We start from the raw sequence: 11,012 nt of genomic DNA, 5'->3' as shown, positions 1-11,012 counted from the left end.
CATTGCTTTCAAGTGCCCAGATTTTCACAGAATGTCCAGATTTTTTACCTCATATTTTAGTTACACATAAAATGTGTGCTTTTCTGCCAAATTATTGAGAATTAAAGTCACTAAGTAATGACAGACTTGTTAGAGTCAGACTTCATATCCCTCAGAAAAATGCATTCTAATGAAAAACCTGTTACTCTATCAACTTTCTAAGTTTATAAGAGCAATATTCAAAAATTGTCTCTGTTTTTGTGCCATTGCTCTCCCCCATTCATTTTGGTTGGGTTGTCAAAAGGTGTGATGGAAAGGCAAGCTGATCCAGGGAATCTCTAAGATTTTTCAGCCCTCCTTTTTCCAAATATCCATTTCTCCTAATCCAATTTTATCAAAAAAAAATACAGGATAAACAGTTTCAACAGAATTCAGGTACACAGATGTTTAAGAAGAAGTGGCAAGGAGATTCCAAAAAGAAGCCTAAAACTCCCCAAAACCAAGGGCACTCCAACAAGTTTAAATGACTGTTCAAGAGATCTTGTGACCCACATGCACCCTCACCATTCTCCTATTCCAGAAAGTCTGAATCTCCATTTTTCTCTTTGGCAACATATTGTTTCAGATGAATTGGTTCTGAAATTCATTCATTAGGGTCACAGATGGCAGTGACAGAAAATTCCTCTTTTCCAGGGGGTCATTCTTCATCCTAGGGATCAGATTCTTTTGTTTCCACCTGTTTTTCATCACATGCTGTCCCAAGGAGTGATAGAACCAGTTTCTCCTTCCCAGGTGGGAAAGGGGTTTTATTCAAGAATGCTCATAATCCCAATGAAAGAAATCATTTTTTCCTAAATCTGTTTGTGATAGTGCCCAAATTCAAAATTATGTCACTTCACAACCTCTTGCCTCTTTTTCCTCTTTCAAGTTTTCTGCTAACACTAAACTCAAGATGCTTATCATCATATTCCTATTCATCTAGACTTCAGGCATTTCTTAAGGTTTTATGTTTCTGGATCACATTATCAGTTCTCTGCCTTACTCTTTGAACTATCCACTGTACCAGCATGTTCAGAAAGTGTCTATCTGCAGTTATAGCTCATTTTAGGCTACAGGCTAGCCACATTTTCCCATATTTAGATGACTTGCTTATCGTTGCAGTCTTTTTTTAAATGTCAGTAATCTCTCTATTGGGTGAGAGATCTCTTGCACAAGCTAGTATTCCAAGACTACATTCAAAAGTCTTTCTTGACTCCCTCACACAGGGTTGTGTTCCTGGGATGTCAACTAGACACCTCAGTTCAAAGAACTATTCTTCCACAAGAAAAATATATGTTTATTTAAATCTATTTCTAAGATTTTCCACTCAGAGTTCAGTCATTGTGAGAGAATACCTCAGTATTTTGGATCTCGTGGCATCTATGACTCTCATGATACCCCCTACAAGACTCCACATTAGAAAGCTACAGTTTTATATGAAATCTCTTTGGTCCCAGCATCAGCACCCTTTATCTTTTCAGATCCCAGTACTGAGGTTTGCCAAAAGAGAAATCACTTGGTGGAGACAACAGATATCCTTAAATCAAGGTCTCCCCTTCTCCCTCCCTGCTCTAAAGCAGTCAGTCACCACAGATGCTCTCGAACTTTGCTTGAGCAACAGTTTCAAGAGAGATAAAAGTGCAGGGAATCTGGGACACCAAGGAGAGAAAAAGCATTTAAATATCAAGCAGATGCTTGCCCTGATCAAGGCACTCAACTCTCTGAACCATTTTGATCCCCAGGATCTCTTCACGTGGTTGCAGACAATACCACAGTGATATGGTACATCGACAAGCAAGGTGGAACCATGTTGTATCCCTTTGCAGACTAGCTATATTAGCTTGGGATATTGCATCACAGCACAACCTCAACCTACATGCATCTTACATTCCATTAGAGCAAAATTGTGTGAGAGACAAGCTGAGCAGGACCAGGGTAGATAGTCCTGATTGGAAAGTAGATCCACGGGTTTTCCAAGATTTGATCCATTTATGGGGAGTTCTGTCAGTAGACCTCTTTGTATTCTCACTGAGCAGTCAACTGGCTAATTTCTGTTCCAGGACTCCATGCAAGAAGGCCTGGAAGATAAATGCCTTTTCTTTTATTTGGATAGGAATGTTCCTGTCTGACTTTCCACCCTTTCAACTAATATCTCAAGTACTTCTGAAGATTCAGAAGGAATTCCCTAAGATCATTGTGGTGACTCCCGTCTGGCTTAGGCAATCATGGTTCTCCCTTCTTTTGGAAATGGCCAGGGGCAATTACCACAAGCTTCCTTACAGAATGGATCTAATCACACAAAAACGGGGGTGTTTGGTACACAACCCCACATCAATCATCTTCAATTGACTGCCTAGATGATAGGGTCTTAATTCCTTTTAGGCAATGGTTTTCTGCAGACATGCAGCAGGTACTAATGGAAGCAAGAAAGCCTGCTACTAGAAAATCATACATTACCAAATGGAAAAGGTTTTCTAGTTGGTGACAACAACATTGCCAGCACCCATTCAGGGCTAGTTATTCTCTGGTTTTACAACATTTGTGTGAGTTACATTCCTATGGCTTTTCTTATTTCTCTTTCAATGCTCATTTATCAGTCATTTCAACATGTCTGCTCATGGATCTTCCTCTTTCAAGCACTGGCATGCAAACTGTTCTTGACAGGGGTTTTGCATAAGAGGCCTCCAAATAAATCGTAGGCCCCTACTTGGTATCTTAATTTTATGTCAAAGAAACTAACACTTGCTCCATTTGAACCAGCTAATCTGGCTGACTTGAGGTTCTCAACATGGAAAACATTATTTTCCTGATTGCTCTGACATCTGCAAGAAGGGTATCTAAGTTGCAAACTCTTTTGGTGAGTCAACCGTACCTCATTTTCCTCAAGGACAAGGCCTCTTGGAGAACTAATCCTTCTTTTATTTCTAAAAAGTGACATCCGAGTTTACTTTAAGCCAAACTATCCATCTCCCCCATTTTCTTTCCTGAACCTAAAAATGAGGAGAAAGGATACTACATACCTTGGATGTCCACAGACAACTCAGGTACTGTCTTGATAGAACTGAATCTTTCAGATCTTCAGATCAATTGCTCATTTCTTGTGAAGATAAGAATAAGGGACAACATGTGTCAAAACAGACTATTTCCAAATGGTTGTCTAAGGCTATTACTTTTTGTTATACTCACCATAAAAATCCATTCAAGGCAGTGTCAAGGCCCACTCTACAAGGACCATGGTTTTTTCTATGACTTTTTGAAAAGGGTTTGATTCTAGAAGCATTCTAGAAGCTGCTACTTGGTCCTCTGTACATACTTTTAGAAAACACTATAAGATGGATTATGTCTCTAGGTCTAGATCATGCTTTGCTAGGACCATTCTCCAGGACCCTTCTGTTCCTACCTCCCAAATATAGTTAGCTATAGTAATCTACCCATACTAGAGCTGGTCCTCACTAGCATGACAAACAGATGCACTGCTGTAGGACCGTCATTAGTTAAATATGACCACAAATCAGTCACTTTCAAGCTGGCATTAACACCAGAACTCACAAAAGGCAAAGTCAGGCTAGAAACCTTCACCTAGGCAAACTATACCCTCCTAGGGGAAGGTATAAATGCATTCCAAGCCCCACCCCCAGCTGGAAGTGGTAACTACACTGAAGCTTACACTAAAGCCTGGTGCAATCACTTTTATAAGTGTATAGACTTAACTGTACCAGAAAGAATCAAAGCTACAGCCCAATGTAAAAACAAGCCTCCATGGTGGGCATCCACATCGACAAACTTTACAACAAACACAAAAAATTGCTGTCCAAAAAAACAAAGGTGAGACCTCAACTATGGAAATGCACCATCTCAGCTTCAACAGGCAAATAAGACAACATGTCAAATCCTCTAAGGGTATCTTTGAGAAAAACTTAGCAAGTACAGCCAAGGATAACCATAAGACCTTTTACAGCTATGTCCGTAACCTAAAAGGTAGGACCCAAGCGTGTGCTGAACTAGTGACTAATGCAATCACACACACTGAACCCAAAGAGATAGCAAACCTGCTAGTGGATAGGTTTGGCAAAAAGTTCAGCCCTTATCCCCTCCAAACCTATCACAAACCTTGCCTCAAATGTCCCACACCATACATATCTGAACATCTGGTCATTAAAGCCTTGTCCAAGGCAAAAAACACAGCCTCTATGGTACCAGACAGCATCCCAGGCTGTCTTCTAAACAGGCTAAGACATGAAGTACCTGCAGCAATTGTAGAGGCCTCAGAAGTTTCTAACAAAGAAGATCAAGGGAGTCCAGCACATACCTTACGCAGGCTGACTAAAGTCCCTGTCACTATACTCTGTATTGTATAGACTTCTTATGGTAGACTTATGCCTAGCTTACAGAGCAATCTCAGACCCAAACCTAATGAACTTGCTGCACATCTGTAAATCAAACGGGACTAGAGCTACCTGCTCCAGGGACCTAAATATGGCCTGAGACTTAAACAGGACATGCTGGAGGGACAGATTTGTCTCCCAGCAACTGCTGCATCTTTGGAATAGGCTACCAATTTATGTGAAACACAGCACCTCTATGACACTGTTCAAAAAGAACCTGGATGGGGTATCATATATTCTTACCATGGATATCATCCACAACCATCCTGGACATGGACAGTCATTACTAAATGCAGTCCTGAGCATTGACTAGCATTTCTATGGTATTACATTGGGATAAAATGGCTAGGCTTGAAATAACCTCTGGGTCGATAGCCTAGTAAACTCCTATGATCCCATAAAGATATGGTTACTGCAGCAGTGATCAATAGTTGTATAAGATGAATTTACCATAACAATAGATGTTTGATTAACCAGTGTTGCAGTAACTACTCTCTTAGCCTCCTTGTTTTTTTTTGGTGTGTTTTTTATACCAGGGAGCGAACATTTAGTTTTTGTTATTCCCAGCCTTGTCCTTTCAGGGCTCAGTTTCCTGTCTCTGCTGCCAGGAAAGATCTGAAGGGCTCTGTGCCCAAATCTGTCTTTTAAAAATCAGTTCAGCTTGAGCTGCTTGACAGTTTGGACACTTGAAATGTGCCCTGAAACTTTGGAAGCTGGCCATCTGTTATGTACTTGGTAGAATATAACTCATATAGCTATGGCTACTGCAGCAGTGATCATTCGAACATCTACTGCTATGGTAAGTTCAGCTTAGTCTACTGTACATTTTAATAACTTCCTCACATACGTGACAAAAAACACACTTCTTAGTTTACAAAGAGACTCTTGATAATTTTGGCAGTCCAAATGTAAGCAAAAAGCATCTGTTGAAGAAGGGAGGGTCATATACAGAGATAACAGATGTTGTACTTCCAGATTCTGGTTAGGAGTCCCACATAAGCCCAGAAATGACACCCATAGTCTGTATGAACAGAAGATGACATGACATGATGACCAGCCAAAAGGACTGATTTGTTTCATGTCTAAATTATGATACTGAACTAATTTGGTGATCACTACGTTGGCCATAATAAAGAAGAAGAAAAAGATTTGGGATAGATCCTCAATGGAAATTTTCAGGGTCTGTACTGTTGATTTGAATGTGAAGGCAGCAGTCTCTGTTATATCCATCCATAAATCCATCTATTTTACTCAATTCAGGTTCATGGGCACTGTAATTCATCTGGTTAGCAATTGGTGCAAAGTAAAACCTAATTTAGACTAAATACCAGTCTATCACTGGAGATACACATGCACACAGAAATACATGCACACTGCACATATACCAATGGGCAATTTGAACATTGCCACTTCAAGTTTCTGGAATGTTGGAAGAAACTGGAACTGATAACAAATTCTATATGGAAATATGGAATATGTGCAGATTCTGAATAGATGTCATCTCAGGTGGTATCCAAATTGGTCAACCAAACACCACGAGGTAGCACCTCCTGTTAAAGCCCAGTCATATTTCTGGAGTAGCATGTTAATTTTGTATGAAATGTAGATGCTGTGTAATGTTACCTTTCCATGCTCAGTATTCTGCAGGTGAAGGTGATCATTCAGGAAGCGTCTAGAGTTAATGGAATAAGCAGTAAAAGTTTCCATAATGGCATACACAACACTGATAATGGAATCTATGGTAGATGCAACATTAAAAGAGGCAGTTTATCTGCTCATCTTGTGTAACACTAGTTTTTAAGGCCAGATGTTATTAAGTGTCTAATGATGACATCCTTTTCGTATGGTTTGTTATTCAGCTGTATCCACAATCTATTTCATGTCTTTTATGAGACTTTATGGCATTTAAATTAAAATATAAGGCAGCATGAAATCCAGGAATATCATTTCTTGGTAAGTAAAGTAACAAACATAAAACTTTTAACATTAAATACATCACAGACTATCTACATTTAAGACAGAGGCCAAACAATAAAAATGAAGCATAAAAGTATTTAAATTACATGAAAATTAACAAAATAATTACCTTACTATTTTGGCACAATATCTATTATTTATAACACTCACAAAAAATGAGATAAAGTGTCTATTTACAATACATGGCTAAGAGTGCTGAACAGACACTTGAACTTAAATTAAACATATTCAAAAAGTTGTGACCCATTCAGTCACTATGTCATATACTGCTGGAGTAAATTAACTGTTGAGAATTTACAGCTCAAACAAATACTTTTAACACTGAAATCACAAACTTGACAAAGCTAAACAATGTGTTTGCATTTGTGCTCTTTTTTTTCAATATGATTTATAAATACTTCAGTACGTTCTGCAGAGAGCATTCAGTGCTTTTTCTTAAGTAGTATATGCAGTTATATTTATAAATTAAAATAAAGAATAGTGCTGTTGCTTGAACTTCTCAGACCAAAATAGGTCTGATGTTTTTCCAGACTGAAATTAAAAATAACTTTTTCAGGAATGTCTCTTGGAGTCATCAACTATATGGGTGATGAGGCTGCAAAGGAGAGGTGATGTAAGAGCAAGCTGCCAGGTTTTAAAACAATTAAAACCAGACATACATAATATAAGCACAGGTGACTGATACATACACAGACCACAACAGCAGCTGGTTTGCTCCCTCTTTACCTTATGGCATTGCATGCTAAAGTTTCCTGAATAAACACTTGCTATTTGCTGAAGCTATTTGCGAAAAAAAGTCAGGCACTGGTAAAGTAGAACTGTAAAATATGTTCCACGTTCAGAAAGAGTTATTAATTGTAATAAATTTTTATCAGCAGCCATAAACAGTGCTTCATATAAACTGTGATGATGTAGTATTAGGATGGCAGTTTTGCTGAAGACATACCTAAGTGATAATATTTGTAAGTGTTCCATTTGAATGGAAAAGGCTTTTATACCCTGCCCATGATAACTTTTCTGTGCTTTTGTATTGGTTTATTTCTGGATACTGTCTGCCCTTTAGCAGCACAGAGCATGTTTTTTCTTTTCTTTTTTTTTTTTTTTACAGCAACTCTGTTTTAGTATTGTGCTGAATTTCATATCTGCTGGATTTATGATCTTCGTGGCTCCAACCTGTGGGAAAGCTGTGAAAGCGTTCTTTGGTTGTCGATCACATTTAGTTGAACTATATAGTTTCGTACATCTTGATAATTTTTGTTGGCCTGCACAGCATCTGGACCTGGCAAATCAAAAATGAAAAGAGAATTAATGTTATACAGAGCTACTATCAATTAAATTTCTTTAACTTATTCAAACCTGTAAGTGCCTTTTTGTATACTTCCAGTTAATGCACATAGTTCCTTACAGCCCATCATGAAGTATCAGTTAAATATAGGCAATATTAGAAAGGAAAAAGAGTTATTAACAACATGACCCTAAGATTGTCAATCTAGGATGCTCTCCAGTAGAGAAATTAATCACTTTTGGCCACTTATTATTCATATGTTCATATTTATGTTCATATTTTCATACCTGAGATATGTACTTGCTATTGAGGGGTATTGTATGAAATGCCATGGTAGGAGACAGGAAAATTCATTGTCAATGTCCATTTATATCAAATTATACTGGAGATGTTGCTAGTTGTTTTTTAGTAATTACGAAAACAAGCAATATTTCCATGTGTACTTTATACTTCAAAAATCAAGTGACTTGCAAACTATTATGTGACATAAGGTGAAACTTTAGATGTGTAGAAGAAAACTGTATTTGATTTTTGCATTGTAAGTTGCACATCTTGAGAAATATTAATTATTTATATCAATAATTAGATAATTAAACATATAATTTCATATTCATGTAAATAGCTCAATAAATATACCCTTAGAGAGGAATTTCTTACTGCCATTGAAAGCTTATGTCTGGTTAACTAAAGTGTTGCACTAATATATGTCAAGGTTATACAGTTTATAAGATAATGACAACTTGTGATAGTTTAGCAAAAAGTATAATTTTGGGTTTGTGTACAATATAACATAGCATAGTATTTATGGAAATGCTATAAATGCACTGACTATTATCACTGTAAAGAATACTTCTTACTGATAACATTGGTATTTGTACAGGTTTAATAGCTTTCATTGTTCACAAATATTTACATTTGTTTACCTTATGCTATTAAGCTGTTTTTTTTTTCAGAAAGTTGTCTGGAATGCAAGGATATGTGCAAGGTGGCATATGTGGGACATTCCACACCACATACAGTAAATGTAAAAGAGTCAAGCATGGGAGCTACTCATATTTGGCAAATGTTTTTGCACCATTAGATAAGCTTATTTTCTACATCCAAAGATGCAAGGCTACAAATGGGGACAAATCAGGATGCTATGCTATTACAGTCATATTTCTATGGAAGAATCCACATATTCCAGATGACTGTGGCAGTTTCCAGGAAATACAAGGAGATTCAGGTTCTGCTCACATTTGTGGGCTATGATTCGTCAGTGGTATAGTGATAATTGATATTAGTATTACAACAGCTCCTGTAACCTTTTCAAAGAAACTTACAACATTCAAGAGGCAGGAAATGCCCTTCACAAAACCAAACTGATTGGGATCTAGATCAGTTAGTTTGCCTATGCCTGCATAAATGAGTTTTACTATGATATGTTCCGTGGCTTAGTATATACAGTAAGGCTGGTAAGGCTGATAGGTCTATTATTACCTGGGTCTGTAGAGAAGACACCCTTAGGCAGGGAAGTCACAGTAGTTGTTTTTGAGGCACCAGGAACACATGTTACAAGGTTTCATATAGCATTTTGGGAAATGAGTTTTTATGTTTTCTACTTTACTGAACTGCACAAAATCTTGGGTACTTTGTCAAATACATGTTTCTTGTGTACACAGAGTGGTCAGAATTTCAGACCACATTTCATAAAAGAAAAATTTTACAAAATAGCTTTTTTCTGTAGGGGATGCATACCCCCCACCCCACATACACAAGAGGTCATGCTTACTGTACCATAATCAATTCTGAAGTTACTGCACCACATTTTATAGAGAAATACTTCATTGCCGTGACTGTTCTATCCAGGCTGAAATTTTGGCAAAAATGTTTATATTGCCAAATTTTACCTTTTCTGGGTAAATAGCCTGGTCTAAGTTGATATCTGTCTCATTACCCTTCACTCCCCTGCTAGTCTTCTATACAGAATATAACTGTTTGCTCTGATGACTAGAGGCTCAGCTGTATTAATGGACTGGACATATAAGACCTGCCATATGAGAAAATGACCAGTCATATATGAAACTATACTGATACTGGTTCCCTAGGTGTTTTCATTAAGGAATAACACTATTCTCACCTACAGTTTTCTTTTATAACCTTCATTGTTACATGTGTCAAAAGTATAATGCAGGAGTTCCAAGTTCCTTGCTGGGCATGTGCTGTATACAGGATATCCATGGTTACTAATATGCATTCCTAAGTGCTGAATCATTCTTCGCTGACAAACTAAATGCTCTTTAAAATGGCTCTAAAATTTCTCCTTTGACCTCTTTCAATATCTGTGGAAATAGTGTATCTAATTCTGACACCCTTCCTTACCACTCACCATCCAAAACTCCCAAAAAGTGCATTATTTATTTATTTATTTTTATTTATGTATTTTTTTTTTTGTTAACTGAGCAAGTGAACTGGCCAAGAGACCATTTCAGCCATGAACTCAGCTAAGTGGCAGCTGCAATCACATATAGTACAGATACAAACTTCAGTTCACATTAACGCTCAGTTACAATATATTCAGAACAACAAATCATTAGTAAGCATTTATTGACATGCATTACATAATCCTAAAAGTGGTTCAGCATTTATCCCACATTCATATTTAATTAAAATTACAAATTGTCCCCAGCTGTAGCAAAAGGATGAATATCTACACAGATAAGTTTACATGGATTCCATCCATCCATCCATACTTATGAGTCACATCTGATTCCTATAGCAATCCCTAACCCACCACAGCCACCACCATATACAGGCTCTAACATTAAATAAAATAAAAATGACTGCTTTCAGTAATAAATGTACCTATCAAGATGTCATAAATGCACTTTCTAAACTTAACAAGGAACTCTGGTCCCTGATCAAATCAAAGGTTGAGGTAAAAATAGTCACCAGGCAAAGGTTACTATAATGTCTTGTTTAACTATGTTAGAACCCTAAGAAATAATGCCCAACACTGCACAGAACAAATAGTACATGATATCACATACTCAGGCCATGAGGACATAACCAGTCTACTAGTGAATAAATGTACCTCAGACTTCACCTCCCCCAAACATTCTTAGATTACATATTCACATCTATAACACTTCTCAAATCTTCCAGGAACAAGTCCTTTAAGCACTTTCCAGTACCCAAACCACAGTTTCTATGGGGCTGGATAACATATCAAGCTGTCTACTGACTAGCCTGAAAAAGGACTTGTTTCAATAACAGTCTCCAAAACTGTGCTGGATGAATGGAGGACAGCAATAGTCATCCCTCTGCACAAAAATGGGGTATCAATGAACTCGAGTAATTATAGACAC

General features: G+C 37.4%; 1 protein-coding gene across 1 annotated transcript in view; it reads right to left on the bottom strand.

Moving 5' to 3' along the window:
* Positions 1–6,441: 6,441 nt before the first annotated feature.
* The window catches only part of LOC122805263 (rap guanine nucleotide exchange factor 4-like), a 1,439,269-nt gene continuing 1,434,698 nt past the window's right edge, over positions 6,442–11,012 (bottom strand). Inside the window, exon 26 of the mRNA XM_044075352.1 lies at positions 6,442–7,659. Coding sequence (XP_043931287.1) covers positions 7,532–7,659 — 128 coding nt within the window. The 3' untranslated portion in view covers positions 6,442–7,531. The remainder of the gene's footprint in view (positions 7,660–11,012) is intronic.

Source organism: Protopterus annectens, chromosome 6.part1 (genome assembly GCF_019279795.1).
Source record: "Protopterus annectens isolate FY-2018-M chromosome 6.part1, PAN1.0, whole genome shotgun sequence".
NCBI lineage: Eukaryota > Metazoa > Chordata > Ceratodontiformes > Protopteridae > Protopterus > Protopterus annectens.
The sequence above is the reverse complement of the archived record's forward strand: the minus strand, read 5'-3'. Positions and strand labels throughout refer to the sequence as shown.